Source organism: Vigna radiata, unplaced genomic scaffold, assembly GCF_000741045.1.
Source record: "Vigna radiata var. radiata cultivar VC1973A unplaced genomic scaffold, Vradiata_ver6 scaffold_137, whole genome shotgun sequence".
NCBI classification, from domain to species: domain Eukaryota; kingdom Viridiplantae; phylum Streptophyta; class Magnoliopsida; order Fabales; family Fabaceae; genus Vigna; species Vigna radiata.
The window spans coordinates 942,723-965,676 of NW_014543260.1; the positions used below are offsets into that span (position 1 = coordinate 942,723).

At 35.5% G+C, this 22,954-nt stretch overlaps 1 protein-coding gene and 1 long non-coding RNA gene across 2 annotated transcripts; one reads left to right on the forward strand and one right to left on the reverse strand.

The window, feature by feature from the left end:
* Positions 1-717: 717 nt before the first annotated feature.
* LOC111241070 lies at positions 718-3,817 on the reverse strand. The gene is made up of 2 exons (XR_002666794.1): positions 2,656-3,817; positions 718-2,549 (listed from the first exon to the last, which is right to left on the reverse strand). It is a non-coding gene; the product is annotated as an uncharacterized LOC111241070 (long non-coding RNA).
* Positions 3,818-14,390: 10,573 nt separating this feature from the next.
* Positions 14,391-14,945, forward strand: LOC106753524. Its single transcript, XM_014635344.1, has 2 exons — positions 14,391-14,600; positions 14,751-14,945. Exons 1-2 carry the CDS (start codon positions 14,391-14,393, stop codon positions 14,943-14,945), a joined length of 405 nt encoding a protein of 134 aa, XP_014490830.1.
* Positions 14,946-22,954: the final 8,009 nt, after the last annotated feature.

Here is a 22,954-nt window from a genome sequence, read left to right on the forward strand (position 1 = left end):
ATGAGGTGTCCCATTAATTCTAGGTCTCTTTTGGCTGAAAGATGAACAAATTTTCTTCTCATGCAAGCTTTTAGTTCAAACCAATCATGAATGGAGGATTTTCTACCTTTCTTAACACTATATTGTCTCTCATTCCACCACTCTCTTGCATGCTCTTCTAACCTAGAGAGATATATGCTAAGAACATGAGATTCACTCTCTCTAGAAAGAAAAATGGAATCATAGGCTCTAGACTCACTTTTGTTAACAAGGGATGGATGCATCTTATCAATTTCTTTTTCCCAAGATAGGTATGCTAAAGCACTAATGTCCTTACCAAAAAATGGAATATCTTTCTTAACTTGGTTGCTCACCCTCATTTTGATTTTTCATGTATTGGGCAAACAAGTCCCTAAGCTCACTCATTTCTATTTCTTTCTTAGACATCTTTTAACTTCAAAAGTGGATTCTTAGTTTGGAAAGGTTTAAGATTTTGCCAAGAGAAAATTCCCAGGTAAGAGAAGTGAGCCAAAGGCTGCTTAAATACCAAGTCTTACTTAGCCAGAATGTCTAAGGCTACTTACTTGACCATTTTCAAAGTAAGATTCATTATCAGAATTAAAAATGGACTCAAACAAACAAAAAAAAAAATCAAAACACCTAGACTTCTAATTTGCCGACAACAAAAGTCTAGCAGACTTCTAATTTGCGGACAACAAAAGTCTAGCACGTGGAAAATAAGAAAATAAAAGAAAAGAAATCCTAGGTGAGGCTTGTAGCTTTTGGCTAACAAGACACACTCACCATTTATTTATCAAAGCAAGCAAAGAAAATTGCCAAGAGTGGAGAGAGCACCAAGAACTCTTCCAAACACTTGGTCTTATGTCCTTTTACAAGAAAACAAATGAAAACTACTCCATGTACGGACTAAAGCTCGTTTCAGCTGCTTCCTTGCTCTTTTTGATCCTTCATTCCTTGTATATTACTGTTTCAATCTTGTAGACCAGAGAGGGGGGGGGGTACTGCAGGACGTGCAACACATGTTTTTTGCTGCAGGACATGTACTGGCTACTGCAGGATGCTGCTGCTATCTTCTGGACCAATTTATATTTAAGATGCAATCAGAGGAAGACTTGATATTCTGTCGTTCCCTATATCAAAGATCATATGAAACTACCACAGCTAGCTTATAAAACTCTTTCCAAATCAAATCTGCTCAGCTGCAAAATTCCACGATCCAGCAAATACAACAAGGCTAGCACTTGCAATTTATGGATCAATGCTTTCACTTTCCAGCTCAAAGAAACAGTTGCTAAAAGTTAAGCTTTTAATTTGGCTGCAAGGAATTGGTTCAAACAGGTTGCTGTTGCAGCAATGTATGCACTTCAGCAGTAGAATTCTACAACACCGTAAGCTGAGCTAGATCGGCTGCTGCAGCAGCATTTTATACGTTCCAGCAAGTCAAATTCTGCATAAAAAATTACACCAGACAGCAAATACTCCAAACTGATGGATACTAAATGTGATTAGCGTTACAAGTTCAAATCATAACTCAAATGAGCAAAACAAAACCAATTGAGTTAATGGGGTTCCAAAAACTCATTTCATCATGAAAGTTGCAGCCAAAACAAAATTTGCAAGTTGATTCAAAACTTGAATATGATCAGTTTAGAAATTTTGTTTTGGAACAACTCAGAAGTGTAAATCAGCAAGTTTATTTGACAAAATCAGTTTTAAATTTTGATCCAAATCCATTTGGCAATGTGAGTTTCAATTAATGGATCACAATCAGAAACAGGGTTGGCAAACAGCTTTGGCTTCTCACAAGAATAGGTGTTGTTAATGTACAACAAACTATGCTCACAGCTGCATGGGTGTATAGGAGGCTGGTGTTCCATGTACACTCAAAATGACTTTGCAAAGGCTGCAATTCAGATTTGCTTGCTGTAGTAAATGGATGTGCAGCTGCAACAACTCGGCAGTTTCCAGCAATAAAATTCTGCACCACCGAGCCACTTGCCTGAATTATTTCCACCAATTCTCCACTTCCTAAGAGGCTACCAATGTTGTAGTTCCTGCATCCATTTAGATCTCACACAGACCAAACAAAATCAATTATGAAACCAGATCAAACACCCTGCTGCTGCCAGAAATTATTAAACCAGATTGCACAAATATACTTTCATCAAACAACTGGTGTGCAGAGTTTCAAACAAATAAAAATCAAGCAATTAAACGGCTTGCAATAACAGGTGGCACTCAAAATGATCTTAGGATAGGCTCTAGAGTAGATTTAAAAGCAAGAAATGCATACAAGTTGCATAAACAATGAATTCGAACTCAAATTCAACATAGGCAAAACTGTTTGTTAAAATGCCTAAGAGAGTTCTTTGACTGATGCACCAGAATTAACAATTTTGCTTGGCACTGGTTCACACAACTTTTTCAAATAAGTGCTATTATTAAATTTGCATTGTACATTACTTGTAACTCAAGTGAACCAAGCTTTTGCTGCCAATTTTAAGGTGGAACTCGGTGCAAAGATCACAGCCACGAGGCATTACAAAATTCTGCAACTCATATCAGAAAAAGTGTTGAAAATTAGTGGTTTGAATGACAATTATGCACAAACACGTTTGGACACTTAATTTTATGATTGAAGCAACTTTGTTTTACCAAATGTGACTTGTTCAAACTGCCAGCAGAGGCTAAAAGCTTGGAATTCAGATTTTCACTAGTTCAGTTGCTCTCTAGCACCAAAATTAAGCCAAAACACCAACCAATTTTCATCAGAGGAATCAAACTGAACTGGAAACAAATCTTATGACTCTAGAATAGGAATTTAAACTTGAACAAGACTCTAGGAATGATATAAAAGATGTCCAGAAGTGAGTTCTAAGCTGGACAGATTCAAAAATCACAAAAATCAATCAAACAATAGTGCAGATCGGTCCAGCTGTTGGAATATATTTTTCTGGTAATTGGAAATTGATATAATACAATTTTTGACTTAAACCATTCATTGTTCATTTGGTATGTAACTTTTACGTGTTCCATCATTCAAGAACACAACCAGAACATATGGTGCAAAGTCAAATAAGCTTGAAAACAGATTAAATTACTGTAATGCTTGGTACTGCACTTGATGGAATCAAATTGCACTTGAGCTCTTTGAATCATTGCTCTTATGATGTGCAGCTACTGAATAACCACTCAAGTCAAACAGATTTATCCAGGCAGAGATCCAACTTCAGAATTTGACAAAATTAAACCACCACACATGACTAGACATGACAGCATCAGATTTCAAAATTAAAAGACTCAAAATAAGAAATGAACCGATTAAAATGATAAGACTAAAGCAATGAAAAGCTGGAACAATGAAATTAATAACAAAATCTACGAGAATTGGAAATGGAATGTAACAGTGTGCACAAAACAAGAAAACACGAAGGAAAAATTATGACAGTATGGAATGGAAAGAACACTTAGCTATGGATGCGTGGACGACCACAACTTTGATACCACTTGATGGAGTCATCCTTGGTGCTATGTTCAGAACCGTGAGCTCCAAAGGTATAAATGCAGAAGCAGCGGAATAATTTCACTAGTGAAGCAGAGTTATGCAGCGGATGTAATTGGATAATGGAAGAAGGGATGTATGAAGTGTTTTGGTGAAGGGAGATATAGCTCAGACGGCCTTCTCCATTGGAAGGAAGCTTGAGGGGAAAAAGTGGAAATATAAGGAAGGACTTTCGATAGGAGAAAAGGCTGGAAAATGCATCAGCAATTCATATTTCTCAAACAGCAAAAGTGTTTTTACATGCTGATGCAAAGCAAATATATAATAAAAGACCCAAGACGGTGCAGATGGTTGTGGAAGAAGCTCAGATCTCCACACGTGGCAGCGGTGAGGGATGTGTGTTCTTCTTCTGGAAGATGCAAGGCAACGTGCATGGGCAGCCAGCGTTCCAGCTGAATCTCGTACCGAATGTGGTGATGATGTGATACATGTGTATTTTTCTTGAGGCAGCTCCATGATTGCTATTCTCACCTGCTCTTCCTTTGTGTAAATGAGTTCTTTGTCCTTCTTCTTGGGTTGGATAGTCCATGGTGTCCTAGCCTTATTGGACCCTACAAAACAATTATATAAGTATTAAAAAAGAAATCATTCTAAGACTTAGAAAAAGAAAATCAAGAAAAAGTCTTTCTTCACTCCCCTTTCTTAGTCTTAGCTTTAGTTAGTACTCCTTTGAATGGAATGTCCTAAATGGATTTCCATCAACAAATTTCAACAATCTCACAATATTATCTCAATCAAGATAAGCATAATCAATTAGAGCTGGGATAAATTGCAGATTAATCAAGCTAAAGTAATTAATCAACAAAAGAAAACAAAATTCTAGAATTGAAATTTATAACCCTGTTACAATGCAGTCGATTGAATTATTTCCACAGTTAAATACAATGCTTGCCAATGATGTTGAGTTCCACTTGTAGTTTCCAAAGCAATGTTTTTCCTGCAAAACCTTTCAAAGATCTTCTGCAGATCAATCATTTTAGTTATGCAAGAAATGTAATCAATAAGAAGTCAATATGTAAAGATGTGTAACAGATCAAGCATAATCGACTTCACACATATCACAGTCGGGTCAATAATCATTCAGCACAAAGGAATTTCAATCAAATAGATTAAGCAGTTGAAATTGACTCAAACCATATTTCATTTCCATGTTAAAATGATATTACATTTGAATAGAGACAGAACAAGGAACAAACGACACAATGGCGTTATAAGCCATACACAAAAGAAAAACGAAAAAGACACAAAGATTGGCCTATGACTCTAAACACAACTGGGAGCAAAAGACACAGAGAATTCCAATACGTCCTACTCTGAGTTAGGATGATCCTGATGATTCTTCCTCGACCATATTTTCTCCATAAATCCCTAAAGCATCCTTGTGATCTTTTCCATGATTGTCAAACTTTTCATGCATAATTCTGATTTGTTGTGCAACATATTTCTCAAACTTTGTTTCAGGAAAGAAATTTTTAGTCATTCAAGTTTTCAGTATCACAGTATTTTGAGCAATGAACAACAAGGTTTTCTCCCATGAAATTATATCCATTTATGGTCTTCACTAATCCTAATGACATTAAGGAATCTCTACCGAAGGTATTCGAGGATCCCCAAAACCTTTTCTGTTCATTTCTTATATCTACTCCTTGAAGAATAAGAATCTTGCTTATCAAACATGCGTATGGTAGATACAGTGATCTCTTCAAAGCAGAGTTCTTCATGTGAACTTTTATCACACGTAGCCAATTTACAGGTGTGTTGTTCCTCACAACATGAAGTAGATAGATGTCTTCTACAATCATTTGGTCCTTCAAAACTCTTCTTGGTAGAATCATTTTTGCTAGCAATTGAGCCATAATCTTTTCCTCTTTTTGCAGTCCCTCATGTGCAAATATGTTTTCAGTATCATACATTCCCGGAAACCTAAGCCAATCCTTGTAAACTTGTTTCTTGCTCAATAAGGCATTGATTTCAGCAGTTGGAAGATGAGATAATGCACCATCTGATGGTAAGTTTGTAACAATATTCTAGATAAAGTCATCAATGTAGAAATCAGTACCTTTTACTTTTGAGTAGATAACATCATTTTCTACCTTCAAATTATGATAAAAGACCTTGATAAGGTCTAGATACCAGTAGCCCTTCATTTCAACAAAGATGGAAAGTCCTTGTCTCTCCAGTCACTATGGGAAGGTGAATCCTTCATTTTTGAACAACGACAAGTCGACATTCATAGGGTCAACAACAATTTTTGGAGTTGCACTGAGAAATTTTCTTTGAATTTCTCCGTCACTAATCCAACCCATAGGATCAGAACCTCTGATTGAAAGCTGATCGACTTGATGAAGCCATGAAGAAATGGAATTCTTGATGAATCTTTCTAACTCAGACAGGATTTCTTGGAGATTTGACAAGACACTGATGTAAGAATGTAGTATACGACCCAGGAAAGACTCATATAAAAGGGCGTGATAACGCTAACCCACAAGAGACCCATTTTGACAAGATGCATAAAGCATAAACACTTGAAAACAGAGACCATAGTCGAATTCATTAAGCACATAGTTGACTAATGTATGTCATATGAAATTTAAAATAGAGTTTAACACACAGAGAACATAGTCGATTGAATTAAAATAGTAGTCGACTAATCATCGTGAAAATAGTTTTTCAGACTCATTCAATCAATCAAACACTCAGACAATAAGCACATGCAATCAAACAACAACAACCAATCAATTCAAGCATAATGCAGCAGATTGATACAATTTTACTCGTTGTAGATACTCAAGATTTTGATTTTTCCAAAGTGATCCATCCTTGAGTTCATACTGCACCTGCTATGTATCCTGCAAAACAATTCAAGTTTTGGTTGCTGGTACCCATTTAACTTTGCGTCCAAGATTGTCAATCTTTGTCACTTGTTCCTTTGGCCTCCATACATATAATCCTTTGGGAACAACAACATTTTTGTAATAACAATTTCTAACATTGTGACCAACACAATTACAATAGAAACATGCATTTTTAGCATATTTACTCAAATAAATAAATCTTAGTATTGGTTCTGTTAGATTGAGCTTTGTATCCTATTCCTTGCCTGTATATAGCTCTGCCAGAGGATTTCAACACAACATTCAAGTTGTCTCTACCTTGAGTAAACTTAGCTAGAGTACTAGTCAAGTAATCTATTTTTTCAATATGAGTAGGACAATTTTCACAAGACTTTTCTACTATGACAGTTACAATTTTAATTTCCTTAGTAGATAACAAAGCATCATTGATAACCGTTATTTTCATACTTAATTTTGATATTAAATCACACCCTTTATGGCTTAGAATTAGCTTGAAATCATGTATTTTTCTTAAGTTAGAGAATAAGACAGTCAAGGTGGCTAAAGGAGGATCCTTATGATTCTCTAGCCTTGACTTTCAAGGAGGAATTGATACTGAATTTCAGAAATTTAATTATCTATTATCTTGAAAGTGAAGTTACAGTGGTGAAGTTGCGTATTTATAGCAACCCATGCTTCATGCAAGCTAAAAACTATTAATCAATGAACATAAAAAATACAAGTAGAGGATAATGAGGAAGGCTCATTGGGCAATATGCCATCACTACTTTTCATTTTTGTCATATCTTGTTGTTTTTAATCATTTTCCATCATCTTTGATATCTTCTAATTCATAAATTAAGGATTAAATTTAGAAACCTAAAATCTCAAAAGTTAAGTAATTTGGTTATAATATCAAAATTATAATTTGGTTATACTTGTATTGTATGGATCTTTTCGTGCATCGGCTATGATCGTGCATCGGCTATGATCATCTGGTGGGTATGAGCAGAGGGAGATCATGTTTCATTACGCAGATTCTTAGATAGATTGGTAGTGTGTCCATATTAGATCCGCCTTCTTTTGGTGGTTGAGACTACCACTCTTGTGTATCTTTTGACACAACTCTATTATATATAAAGTTTAAATTTATGGTTGTTTTGGATGATTGTAGATCTTACTTTATAATATTTTCTCTAATTGATCTATTATATTAAATCTATGATAACTATTATATAGTTTAATGCTATATATTGGGATGTTACATTTTTGGTATCAGAACAATTCTTTCCTTAGAAATCTTGTTGGTTATGAGTGTAATATGCTTGTATTGTATACTCATGGTTATGTCTAGCTAGTATTTTAGTTTCTTTGAGTTAAACTGATGACTTTTCTTTGTGTAGGCAAAAAGTGGCACCTAAGCCTCCTCCCCCCAGCCATAAATCCCGAGGTTCCCGGTTTGGTAAAGATGATGAAATCCTTTGTGACAACGATAAACAACAAAATTCCTCCTTGGTACAACCGAATGCCATAGCTTTGCAATAGTTGAAAGCTACTAGAATGTCAACCGAGACGTTTTAGAGGTAGTATGTTGATTTGATGAACAGTGGTAGAGCTGCAGCTGGGCCTTCTTCTTCTTCCCCCGTTTAGTTTCAGGAGTGGAGCCTTGAGAATTACCTACAACATCACTCAACCAAGTTTAATGGCAAGGTCAGTCTAGATGAGGCGGGTAATGGTAAAGAGATATGAAAAGGATTTATAATGCCAAGAGGTGCCCAGAGGAGAACAAATTGGCCTACACTGAGTACTTGTGAACTGGTGAGGCTAGTCATTGGTGGAGTAGCATGAGATCTTTGTTTGAGAGCAATGGTACAAAAAATTAGTTGGGAGTTGTTCAGGAAGAAGTTTTATGTGGAGTATTTCCTAGACAATGTCAGGTTTTCTAAGGAAGTGCAATTCCTTCAGTCGGTGCAGGGAGGGATGTTGGTACCCGAATATGCTGATCGGTTTAAACATCTTATCTGCTTTCGCACGTTGGCCATGGATGAAGAGTGACAATGTAAGAAGTTTGAGAATGGTTTGAGAGGAGATATCAAGCTTTTGGTGGCAGGCTTATGCATTAAGGAGTTTCCTACTTTTGTGGAGAGAGCCATAGTGCTTGAGAAAACTAAGAATGAGGTGGAGAGCCAACAGAGGCATCCGCATAGGGTTGGTGGACCAGTTGGTCCAAGAGCAACTTTGGTGCTATGAGGACACCATACTCTAGGCCTCCCTCTAATGGGTGTAGGGAGTTTTCCTCCCAACTGTCAGTTCAGTCAAGTTAGGTAGGGCAATCTGGTGGAGTGAGATGTTACTCATGCATAGGACCATATTATTAGAACGTTTGTCCTCGTATTGTTGAGATTATTAACAACACAATATCTATATCACTCTAGTTTTTTATGATGACAACACATTGCTTAATAACACACATATGTTGTTGGTGTGTTACATGTTCTTATGCTAAATATTTGTTATATCTGTTGAACATGTTTATATTCTTATGCATACATATTGAGCTTGTAATTGTTACATCATTTCTGGATGCATTGCATATGCTTTAATGCACGAAAACCACAAGCACTTTTATGAACTTATAACTGTGTGACAAAGTTGCAGTAAAGTCGACTCCATCATTAATTGATTCGACTATGCTAAAGTCTTTGTACAAATTTTGAGAATTAGTGCTTTGTGAGATTTTGAGAAGAAAAGAATTTCAAAATGATCTTACTTGTTGAAGTCGACTAAGTGCGTTACATATTCGACTACATTAGTTGTTTGATTTGAAAAGTTATGCTCTTGTACTCTAACGACTATATTTTCAAAAGTTATTTGAGCATTGAATAGTAGGCCAACTATATTAAATGAGTTTTTATTTTGGTTGACTGAATGCTACCAATTTGACTGAACTGTTATAACTATCATAACTTAGTCGATTGTATTAGTAACCTATTCGACTCAGAGAATGTCTGTTAAAACAAAAATCTATAAATTAGCTGAACACGAAAATGTTTAGAGACTTTTGATGATCTAACAATTTCATTTTTGTTTCAGATTGATATCTCTGATCTTAGAGCTCCAAGAATTTTCCAAGAAGACGATGGTGATCTTTCTTGAAAGAGATTCAAAAGGGAGACTGTCTACGCACACATTGCTTGATCATATTCTGCATAATAAAGGAGTTTCTGGTTGATCAAGATTCTGGCTCGGCATCCTTGAAGTTTGTTGCATTGGACTTGTTGTGATTATAGGGGATAGACTCGTGGAGTCTTGTTCACTTTGAGGATTGTTCAAAGTGGTGTTTGGCATATTGCAGGAGAGGGGACATCTTGCTACAAGTCTTGTTGTGTTTACTGCCTATAGTTTGGTTAAGGGTTAGAGAGGAAATTTATATTTTTGACGTGGAGGTCTTCTATAAATTCCTTGTTGTAAAAACCTTGACCATTATAGTGCATTTGCTTCCTAGGTTGGAAGGACACTGGATGTAGGCATTGTTGGTCAAACCAGTATAAAAACTAGTGTTTGATTTTCTCTATTCCTGTACTTTTACTTATAGTCGACTTTACTATTTGCGCAGTCAACTACGTTTTTCCGCTGCACACGAATTTTCATTACTTGCATTTCATGAAAGTTTGAAAAGTTTTATACTTTGATTTCAAGATTGCAAAAAGACTTTGATTTTGATAAACCACCAATTCACCCCGCTCTTGGTGTAAAAAGAAGCCTACCTTTTTTTCAACAATTGACACCAGAGCTGGTTTTCATAAAATATTTGAAAAACTAGTCGACTCTGTTTTTCTTTGATTCGACTATATACTTGGGGATGGCTTATGTTTCACAACCCATAAAGATTTGTGAATTCAGAATTAATTTCATATCTGCTACTTGTAACAAGAAATCAAAGTTTGTCACTAATGGTTTCTATGAATCCTTTGAAACGGGAAACTTGCAACACAAGGCAACTCAAGATGGAGAACCCTATCCAGAAACACAAAGATTAAATTTGTTAAACAACAGATTCACATGGTTTCTGAGTAAGAAGGACAAACAGAGTTATCCAGTTGATATCAAGAAGGCAAAGAATAAAAAAGAATTGACTATGATGGAAAAATCTAAAATTGTCAAAGCGGATCTTAAACAACTGTCCAAAAGCTCTACATGGTATCTTGACAGTGGCTGTTCGAGACACATGACTGGGGATCCCACAAAGTTCTCAGATATCTCTTACAAAGCTACTGGTCACGTCACGTATGGTGATACTAACAAAGGGAGAATATTTGGCATAGGTAAAATAAAAACTCTTTCATCCTATGAAATTAAAAATTTTCTACTTGTTGAAGGATTAAAACACAATCTTCTTAGCATCAATCAGCTATGCGACAAAGGTCTAAAGATCACATTTGAGCCCAAATATCGTCTGATCAACAACGGGACAACAAATGAGTTACTACTGGTTGGAAAAGGATTGAAAAACATCTATGTAATCGACTTAACAGAACACTCATTCGACTCTATTGTATGTCTGATGACTAAGGAAGAAGATGCTTGGTTATGGCACAATAGACTTGCTCACATCAGTATGAATCAATTAAACAAACTTGTCTCCAAGAACCTGGTAAATGATTTGCCCAAAATTCGATACACTACAGACATATTATGTGATGCATGCCAAAAGGGAAAACAAACCAAACAACCATTCAAAAGTAAAAGAGAAATGTCAAATAGGAAACCTCTGCAATTACTCCACATGGACCTGTTTGGACCTTCAAGAACAAAAAGTCTCGGAGGAAATTCATATGGTTTAGTCATTGTTGATGACTACTCACGGTATACATGGACTTACCTCATTGCAGCAAAAAATGACACTCTCAAAGTCTTCAAACGCTTTGTTGCTAGTGTTCAAAATAAAATGGACCTCAAGATTAAGGCTATCAAAAGTGACCACAGAGGAGAATTCCAGAACAAGGATTTCGATGATTATCTAGCTAAAATGGGAATTGCTCAAAACTTCTCAGCACCTAGAACTCCACAGCAAAATGGAGTTGTTGAAAGGAAAAACAGAACACTGGAGGAACTTGCAAGATCAATGCTAAATGACAGAGATATGCCAAAGTATTTATGGGAAGACGCTATTAGTATTGCGTGTTATGTGCTAAATAGAACTATCATAAGGTCAATATTAAAGCACAATGTATTTTCAAAAGTTAGTTGAGCATTGAATAGTAGGTCAACTGTATTAAATGAGTTTTTATTTTGGTTGACTGAATGCTACCAGTTTGACTAAATTGTTATAACTGTCATAACTCAGTCGACTATATTAGTAGTCTATTCGACTCAGAGAATGTCTGTTAAAACAAAAATCTATAAATTAGTTGAACACGAAAATGTTTAGAGACTTTTGATGATCTAACAATTTCATTTCTGTTTCAGATTGATATCTCTGATCTTAGAGCTCCAAGAATTCTCCAAGAAGACGGTGGTAATCTTTCTTTAAAGAGATTCAAAAGGGAGACTTACTGCGCACACATTGCTTGATCATATTCTGCACAGTAAAGGTGTTTCTCGTGGATCAAGATTCTGGCTTTACAATTTGCGCAATCAACTACGTTTTTCCACTGCACACGAATTTTCATTACTTGCATTTCAAGAAAGTTTGAAAAGTTTTATACTTTGATTTCAAGATTGCAAACAGACTTTGATTTTGATAAACCACCAATTCACCCCTCCTCTATGTGTAAAAAGAAGCTTACCTATTTTCCAACACGTGTAATTGGTTACAAGAAGTGTTATACTTGTGGGAAAGAATGTCATTTTGCTAGAGATTGTTCCATAACAAGAGGATCAAGGTCTCAATCACAATAGTCGGCTTAGTCTCAACAGAGAAGAGGTGTGATACCTGAAGCTACTTGCAGAGTTTATGCGATGTCAAGGGCAGAAGCAGTTGATAACTCTCAATATTTTAATCTTTTTCTGTGTTTAGAAGTCATTTTTAGTTCATTTTAGTTTCTTATTGTCTAGAGTTAGGTTAATTTTAGGTTTTTCTTTAAATTCTGTAGTTTTGTAAAATTGTAGTTAAAAATAGGTTTTTAAGTGTTTTTTCTAGTAATTGTAAATAAATAGGAAATTAGGATTTTTCTTTAGAAAATATTTGAATAAAAATTATTTTCTTTAATTTTTGTTTAATAGGTTTTAATTTCCTTTTTGATAAAATACCCTTTTCTTTGTGCAGAGTGGGCTAGCCATTTGAAAGTGGGCCGCAGCTCGACAGATTCCTGATTGGGCGGCCACGTATACTGCACTGTTTTGGGCCTGCAAATTAAGTGATGTGATGCGTTTTGGAGAACCTGCTGCCTTAAGGGTCTTTTCCATCAATTTCATTTGTAAAGGCTCGAGCATTCTCAATTGGGAGAGGAGAGAAAACATCACCCAAAGCTAGGGTTCAAATGAGCTGAAGCGAAAAGTGATCCTGACCGAAGAAGATGGCCTAACCGGAGCTGACCGCTGGAGATGATCGGATGGTCAGAGAGAAAGATAGAAGAAGATGAAGTGTTGACCGTTGGATCATGAAACGCGAAGCGTCGCAGAAGTCTTCTTTCCTTTTTCTTCTACCTCTTCTCTTCATCCTATAAAAGAGGAGTTTGTACAGATTTTTGAGTGGGAATCGCGAGAAGGTGACAGACTCCGCGAATGAGACTGAGATTGCGAGAGTTCGAGAGCGTGTGGAGGGTGACAAACTCCACGAGAGTAGTGGGTGACAGACGCTGCGCGCTTATGGTTTCTCGTTTTCTTCTGATTTCATGTTCTTAGTTCTAGGTTTCAAGCTTTTCATAAGATAGATTTTTTACGCTCTTGGATTGGTGACCAAGACTCACGGTGAGTGACGGCCCGTGAGTATCTCGACATTGCTTTTACGGTAGAAATTTCTTGTACTTTTCATTTTACGTTTAATAAATTTCAATTTCTGATGATTCTTTTATTTCAATTTATGTTCTCTGCTTCCATTTGATTTTTCTTGATGTCTAATTGATTCTAGAGTTTACTTTCGTTGTAATTTCGTTTTATTGCATTTGATATTTGGTCATTGTAGTATAGGTTGAATTTTTAGATTCTACATTTTGATTTTAAGTTTTGATTTGAGTTTTGATTAGAATTCTGGATTTTACCTTGTTATATTGAATTTTATTTTCCATTGTCTTGATTTTTGTTGATTGAAATTAGCTTTATGCAACTGTAGTTCATAGTTTAGCATCTATCTTTGTTTCTTTTACATTTAGATTTCGATGTTTTAGATTTAGGTTCTGTTTACTTCTTTTCTTTAAATAGGTTTTGTTTTTAATTTGATTCTTTTCCTTTTAAATTTCAATTTCATTTCTTTGTCCCCACTTGTTTGATAGATAATAAGTAAAAATAAATACAAGACTTAACTACACACTGTAAACTTGATTTTGTCGAGTCCTTGGATTGATATCTTGGTCATCCCTATGCTACATTAGTGGAGACCAATTTTGTTTTGCTTTAGACGGCTAAAAAGTAGTTTAACAAATCAGTCAATTGAAATAATCTCATACATCAGACATTATTTTTTGTTTAGTAAATCTTGCTGCATGTTGTTTGATTCTAGAGCAACACACTCCTTTGTGTCAGACGCTTGTGTGCAAGAGTTGGGTTGTTTGTGAGAGAGTTGTAGTATAACTGATAATGTTTACCCCTATTGCTAGGTTAGTTAGTGTGTCAGATGTCTTGTTGTCTTAGAGGGGCGTCAGTACAAAGTAAATCTCATCTCCTTACCTTTACCAGGCTTGGAAGTGATCTTAAGAATGGAGAGGTTCAGGGATATGAGACTAAAGTTTGAGTTGGGATAAGATTTTATCAGGTGTAGTAACATCAAGGTGTTGAGTGATCTACTGGGTTGTATCAAATAGAAACAATTATCAAATGCCAAGTTATAGAAGACAATGGGTTTGTTGGGTACAGATCAGGGCAAAGATTTTGCTTTGGAGGCTGATGGTATCTTAAGATTCAGAGGCAGAGTCTGTGTTCTTGATGATGTTGAGATGAAGAGGTTGATCCTTGAGGAGGGACATCAGAGTCATTTTAGCGTGCATCCTGGCATGACTAAGATGTATCAGGACCTCAAGGAATCTTTCTGGTGGTCTGAGATGAAAGTAGATGTAGCACAGTTCATGTAATAATGTTTCACCTGTGAAAGAGCTAAGGTGCAGCATCAACGTCCTGGTGGTTTGTTGAAGCAGTTAGAGGTACCTAAGTGGAAATGGGATAACATTGCCATGGACTTTGTTACCCATTTGCCATAGATGGTCGAAGGTCATGATGCCATTTGGGTTGTTGTAGACAGGTTAACCAAAAGTGCTCATTTCTTGGCGGTTAGTCTGAGGATGTCTATGGTGAAGCTTGCACAATTGTATATCAGAGAGACATTGAGGCTGCATGGGGTACCGTCGAGTATAGTGTCAGACTGGGATCCACGGTTTAGATCCAGGTTTGGGTAGTCTCTACAGGGTGAGTTAGGTAGTAGGCTTCAGATGAGTTCTGCATATCATCCACAAACATATGGTTAATCTGAGAGGACGATCCAATACTTGGAAGATTTGTTGAGGACGTGTGTGTTGGATCACTCTGGAGTCTAGGATGAGGTGTTGTCGTTGGTTTAGTTCACCTACAATAACAATTTTAAGGCGAGTATAGACACAACATCGTTTGAAGCACTATATGGTAGAAGATGTAGAATAGTGCAATGTTGGTATCAAGATGGGGAAGTAGTGTTAATTGGGCCAAAGTTGATTCAAAAGAATATAAAGAAGGTGAAGTTAATATAAGAGAGGATGAAGGCATCTCAGAGTAGGAAAAAGTCTTATGCTGATCAGAGACGGAGGCCTCTTGAGTTTGTAGTTGGGGAGCATGTCTTCCCTCTACTACTGGTGTGGGAAGAGCCATTCGTTTTGGAAAGTTGTCTGCTAGGTTCATTTGTTCTTAACAGATACTGAGATGTGTAGGGCTAGTGGCTTATAAGATAGTTATGCCTCCCTAGTTGTCAAATCTACATCTAGTGTTTCATGTGTCACAACTTAAGAAGTATGTGCCTGATCCCTGTCATGTGTTAGAAGTGGAGAATGTGCAAGTTAGGGATGACCTTTGAGTGGAAGTTCAAATTATTGGAATTATGGAGAGCTAGATGAAGCAACTTAGAGGAAAGATCATCAATCTAGTCAAAGTTTTCTAGGATAGAAGGATAGGTGACTCTACATGGGAGTTAGAGGGAGTCACGAGAGAGTCTTATCCTCACTTGTTCTCCAGTAAGTCTAATTTTCGAGGTCGGAAATTTTTGTTATTATATAAAGATCATGGAAAATAAAATAAAAGAGTTGGTAGGTGTTTTAAAATAATGAGATAAAGTATTATAAAATTAAAATAAGTTGATTAAATAAATAGAATTTCTTAAATTGGTCTCATTATCTTAAATACTCACATTCTCTTTAAAACATTATTCTCTTGAACTCTCTACCATCTCTCTAAGAGTCCTAACTCCTGAGTCATCTCTTTGACGATCAGGAGGTGCCTAATCGACCACGACAATGAGGTCTACATTTTTATCCGATCAGTTTATGCAATAGAGCACATAAGTTTCAGCTCCTTTTTGCTCTTTCCTCTTTATTTGAGTCCATGCATGAAGATTCCCACCGCATGTGTACTTTGATAATTTCTTTGAGTTCTTTGTTGATTAGATGTCTTAAGGACTCTCCTTGACCTCTTTTCGGTGTTTCATAGTTGTTTTTATTGTTCCTTGAGTCAGAAGCAACGGGTGTGCAGTTCTAAGATTGATTGGCTATTTTGTGAGGTAAGGGAAGCTAATACTTTCTCTAGGCTATGTTTGTTGTGTATGTTTAGTATCTTAATGCTTAATTATATGATGTAATTGTGATTGGGAAAAACAGTTCTAACATGCATTGTGTATAGATGATAATTTTGAACGTATGATAATTGGATGTTGGTATTGCATGACTATGAATTTTGGTTGTTGTTATGTTGATTGGAAAGTTGATGGTATTAGGTAATTGGAATTGGATGTTATTTCAAGAGGTGATAAGTTGTCAACACATAAGTGTAATGGTTAAAAATAGAAGTTCTAAGAGGCAAATTGGGGAGATTGGAGTTTTGACTTTCTAAGGTTTGTTTAGTGTTGTTGGAGACTAGTTAGAAGTTTAAATTGGGAAATAAATGATATAGAACAAAGGGTAGTCAATTGGTGATGTTTTGGGTTGTTTAAAGTGTCAGATTTGAGGTTTGGGATAGTGAATTTGTGAAGTAAGAAGTTTGTGAAAAGGGGAGAGTCTAAGGCTTGTAATCGAGTCATTTAGGACTTGTCTAGGCATTTAGTTGTTGAAACTGGTATAAGAAGTGGTAAAAATTGAATTAGGTAGTTTAGAATGGACATTTGGAGTTTGGAGTGGTCAAATTGAGTTAGAGGTCTATTTTTTGAGGTATGTTAGTGCCTAAGAGGTTGTAGGAATCATTCCAACTTCTAGAGAGGGTAACTAAAGTCAAAATAGGTCTATTTTAGAATCTGGTGTAGCATTGGGCGCCCTCCTAGGCGCCCTTTTTTCGAGAGGAATTCTCCCAAGCACCCTTGAGCGCCCTCAATTGCTGAGAGGAATTCGCTTGAGCACCCTTAGGTGTCCTTGTTCCAAGGATCTGGCACTGAGCGCCCTTTTTTGGGCGTGAGGGCCCTTCATGTAGGTTTTTTATTTTCTTCTTTTGGTTTGATCTTTGTTGTCTAATGTACTGGTTTGGCTACTTTGAGGTATGTGTAATATTTTCATATGAGTTTTGTTGTGATATATGGAGTTGTATGTGTAATTGTATATATGGAATGAAAGTGATGGAAAATTGTTTCAAGGAGGAACTTCTTATGGATGGTTGTAAAGTGTGGTGTATATGAATGTATGGAGCTTTGTACTAGAGTTTATCCTGATGCTCTAATGATCATTCTTCTCAATTAGAGAGAGTTGTTGAGATTGTTGACAACACAATTTCTATATCGATCTAGTTTTTTATGATGACAACACATTACTTAATAACATGCATATGTTCTTTGCTGTTATTACATGTTCCTATGCAAATTGATTGTTATATCTATGAACATGATTATGTACTATGTTACATGTTCCTATGTTGATTGATTGATATATATCTGGAACGTGTTTGCATGCTTTAATGTGCTATGTGCTATGCATCATCTCATATGTTTTACTACACATGTTTTAAAGCTGAAAACCACAAGCACTTTTATGAACTTTTAACTGTGTGACAAAGTTCTAGTAAAGTCGACTACAGTGTGAATGGATTCGACTATGCTAAAATCTTTGTGCAGATTTTGAGAATCAGTGCTCTGTGTATTTTTGAGAAGAAAAGAATTTCAAAATGTTTTACATGGCTGAAGTCAACTATGTGTTTCACACATTCGATTGTATTTGTTATCTGATTTGGAATTTTGTTATGCTCTTGCACTCTAGCTGCTATATTTTTGAAAGTTAGTTGAGAATTGATGACCTTGTCAATTGTATTAAAGGTGTTTTGTTATCGGTTGACTATAAGCTACTTGGTTGACTAATCTGTTATAATTGTTATAATACAGTCGACTGAATTAGTAGCGTATTCGACTGAGAATCTGACTGTATAACATAAATCTATAAATAGGCTTAACACAGGTCTGTTCAGAAGACTTTTGATGAACTGATAATTTTCATTTCTGTTTCAGATTTCTCTTCGCTCCAAGAATTCTCCAAGATGACGGTGGTGATCTTTCTTGAACGAGATTCAAAGAGGAGACTTTCTGCGCTTACATTTGCTGATCATTTTTTGCACAAGAAAAGGTGCTTCTGTGTGATCGTGTTGAAGGATTGGCATCCTGTCAAGACTGCTGAATTGTGTTGAAGGCTTGGCATTCTGTGAAGACTGCTGAATAGTTTTGAAGGCTTGGCATCCTGTGAAGTCTTCTGGAATTGGACCTGTTGTGATACATGGGGATAGTTCACTTTGAGGATTGTTCAAAGTGGTGTTGCAGATTGTAGAAAAGGGGATTCTTGTTGCAATTCTAGTTTTGTTCTACAACTATATTTTGGTTTTGGGTTAGAGAGGAGATTTATATTTTTTACATGGAGGTCTTCTACAAATTCCTTGTTGTAAAAACCGCAACCATTATAGTGCATTTGCTTCCTGGGTGGAAGGACACTGGATGTAGGCATTATTGGTCGAACCAGTATAAAAACTTGTGTTTGATTTTCTCTATCCCTTACCTTTTACATTTCAGTCGAGTCTATATTTCACGTAGTCAACTACGTTTTTCTGTTGCATACATTTTTTGATTGCTTGCATTTCAAGAAAGTTCAAAAAGCTTTTTACTTTGTTTTCAAGATTGCGAAAAGAACTTATTTTTGAAACATCATCAATTCACCCCCCCTCTTGGTGTAAAAAGAAGCCTACCTGTTTTCCAACAAGAGTGAGTCATGTGGTGAGAGTAGCAGGAGGTCCTCGTCTAGGGGCTTTATCTTGGCCAATGACAATTACTTTCAAGACTAACCTTGTGTGGTAGCTTGGGGTGGGCCAGTTGTATTACCACTACAAGTGCATAAAGTACTATAGTTCGACATTCATATTATATCCAGATGAGTCAAGCCTAGTGATAGTTAAATGTGTATTATGTGTGTTTGATTGTATTGAAATTGTATTTCGTGTAGATGTATTAATCATTTTAGGATGATTTTGTTTACACAAGCTTACCTTGTTTTTTTTTTCTTTGTACTTGTATTGTATGGATCTTTTGGTGCATCGGCTATGATCGTTTGTTGGGTGTAAGGAGAGGGAGTTGAGGTTTCATTGGAGCAGGTTCTTGGTGGACATGTCCTTGATGTTTAGATAGATTAATAGTGTGCCCGTATTAAATCTGCCTTCTTTTAATGGTTCAGACTACCATTCTTATGTATATTTTGACACAACTCTATTGTATATAAAGTTTAAATTTTTGGTTTTTTTGGATGAGCTTAGATCTTACTTTATAATATTTTCTCTAACTGTGATGGCTATTATATAGTTTAATACTATATTTTATGATGTTACATTAATCATATGCTTGGTGAAAACTAGGTTTTCATTGAGGCATTTCATCGACCAATTTTCTATTTTACATTTAAGAGCTATTTTAGGACAAGTTAAGGTCTAACGCATCTTTCATTCATGTTTCTTGATAGCTTTGTAGGTTCATTCATCATATTAGAGCATTCCATCATCATTTGCACATTGATTTGAGCATTTTTCTATTGAAAATCTATAAAAAAAATTGTTCTAGTAAATCATTTCTGTTTTTAATGTTTTAAATCCATTTCATTGATTAATTGCATTATTTTATAGGTTAAAACCATTTAGGCGTCCCTATTTTCGTAAGGTATTCCCAATTTGGTCCCCTTCTTTTAAACCTTCCCAATTGAGTCCTTATAACTACTAATTTCAAACAAATTAACCCCTGCCGTTAAAAATCGTTAACGGTGTTAAAATTGTGCAGAGGTGGGTAGATGACGTGGTTAAAATTCTCCTTTTGAGGTGTTAAAATTGTGCAGAGGTGTTAAAATTTTTCCCATTCTCCTCTGCACAATTTTAACACATCTGCACAATTTTAACACTTCAAAAGGAGAATTTTAACCACGTCATCTACTCACCTCTGCACAATTTTAACACCGTTAACAATTTTTAACGGCAGGGGCTAATTTGTTTCAAATTAACACTTATAAGGACTCAATTGGGAAGGTTTAAAAGAAGGGGACCAAATTGGAAATACCTTACGAAAATAGGGACGCCTAAATGGTTTTAACCTTATTTTATATTAGATTTTACATTTTTTTACTTCACCCATTGTTTGTTTTCTGTTTGAAGTGATAAAAGACACATCTTTAGCTATAAAATTAAACAATTCCATGAATTTTTACCTTAGTTTGCTTCCTATACACATTAGGGGGAATTAAGTTTTTATTAGCATTTATGCAACCAAATTTCTTGATAACACATACCTCTTATCCATAACTAAGCACACTCAAAGAGTTGGAGTCATATGTGAAAGGTGGCCCTAAGCTCTTATCATCATTGACCATCAATGAGCGTTTAGAAGAATAGGTTTATTTTATACCTTTTATTATGGGTCTGGTAGTGTACATTTTTCCTTTAGACCTTGTATAGTGGGCTAAGTAGTCTAGGTTTTCATTTGGACCTTGTATTTACGTCAAGTAGTATAGGGTTTTTGGGCTTCAAGATGACCTAGCTCGAAACGCATTTTGTATTTGACTTTAGAATCAACATGTACAAGGAGTGGGCCTACTAATGGAGAGGATTCCTCCTTAGTAGTGGTCATGTGTCATGGTTCTAATAGAAAGGATTTCGCCTTAGTAGTATCTGAAGTACTTGGAAAAACACTTGAAAGGATGGGTGGGGGAGGGGGGCAACTTAAATAGTATATTGAAAAACTTTTTCCCAACAGATATGATCTGGCACTTTTGTCAAGGATCAATGTTGAACATTTAATGACATTTAATACCTGTTCAGAACAACAAAGTATTTTTTGTGTTTTCTACTCTTTAGGTAGGATTTCATCATTTAAGCTTCACACTAAGATACCAAGTAGTTGATTGAAATCTTCACTGTTGGATGAAATGGATTCTTTAACCCATGGTATCGTCTAGCCTATGTAAACGTTTTTGGAACGTTGTTAAGATTGTTGATAAGGGAAGCACTGGTTTAGCTAAACCTTAATTTCACATGCTCTGGTTTTTTATGATGAAAACACATTATTAATAATACATGTATTATGATATGTTACATGTTCTATTCTTGATTGTGGATAATGTCTTAATGAACATGTTTGTTTTGTTTCTGATCATTTTATATTGGTTATCTTCAATATATCTTTGTTTCTATATGACTATTTTATCAATGAGAATATATTGTGAGATTGTTGATAATTGTATCTTTGCTTGATTGAATTACTTATAATCATAACTCTGATACAATTTTGATACAAACCAATTGTATGCTCTGATACTTGTGAAACTACATTGTGCATCTGAATTTGATTTTATAATATGCATAATGACAGGGGGATGATTGCATAGATTTTTCACATGCCTACACTTTAGGGGGAGGTTTATCTTTTTCATGTGAATATCTGTGATAGGGAGAGCATCTTTGAATGCTTAATTTGTTTACATTGATTTACACTGATGCATCTTTGGTATTTCATTTTATCAACTTATCCATATCTAAAAGCAAACCTTTTTTCCTAATGCACAAAGGGGGAGAAAAATTTGAAAAAGTTTGAAAAGCTTGATATTTGATTGATTATTTGTTTGATATGTGATTGCTTGATACTGGTTATTCAGAGTAAATGTTCTTAAACTTGTTGAAATTATCCTTTGATTGCTCTAATATATTGGAAAAATCATTTAATCACTTGTTCTTACTGATTGCTTGTATTAGCTCTGATATTCGTGATTACTTGACTGATTTAATGTGCTGTTTGTGTACAAACATGGTTGTTTATTAATCATGGTTGTGCATCATCAAAAAGGGGGGAGATTGTTGAGATTGTTGATAAGGGAAGCACTGGTTTAGCTAAACCTTAATCTCACATGCTCTGGTTTTTTATGATGACAACACACTATTAATAACATATGTATTGTGATGTGTTACATGTTCTATTCTTGATTGTGGATAATGTCTCAATGAACATGTTTGTGTTGTTTCTGATATATGTATGCGTATTCACTGATCTTATACTTGATACATCACTTGTGATTGTATTACATATGTTTATGAGAAGAAAACCACATGCACTTTGATGAACTTATATTGTGTGGCAAAACTATAAGTTTTAAGTCGACTTCATTATGAAGTAAGTCGATTAAAACTCGTGACTTTGCACAAATTTTCAAAAGCAGTGCTGTGAGTGATTTTGCATTGAAAAGATTTTCAAAACTGTTTTGAAGTGTCTAAGTCGACTACATGCGTAGTGGATCCGACATAGTTAGTTATTTGTTTTGAAATTCTGTTAATGTTTTTCTACTATAACGGCTATATTTCAATTGTCTGTTAAAGCATTAAATGAAAGTCAATTGTATTAAATGCGAAATCAATTTGGTTGTTATGACTGCTGCTAATTGACTTAACTATTATAACTGTCTGGTGACAGTCGACTTCATTAGTAACACAATCGACCACAAGATGGTATGATTTATAGAAAACTGTAAATAGACATGCTTCTGTTGATCACAAGGACTTTTGTTGAACTGACATTTTCATTTGTTGTTTCAGATTGAGATCCTGGGATTGAATGCTCCAAGAACTCATCAAGAAGACGGTGGAAATCTTTCTTGGAAGAGTGTTTTAAGGAGGAAGTGAATTGCGCGTATTGATTTATCAAGTTCTGCACATTTGGTGTCATCATACTGATAAAGTTTTC

Excerpts from the sequence above, each read along its gene's own strand:
- LOC106753524 (XM_014635344.1), top strand. The coding sequence starts at position 14,391 with ATGGGTTTGTTGGGTACAGATCAGGGCAAAGATTTTGCTTTGGAGGCT. Across the intron at positions 14,601-14,750 it reads TCTGGTGGTCTGAGATGAAA|ATGGTCGAAGGTCATGATGC; the intron begins GTAGATGTAGCA and ends CATTTGCCATAG.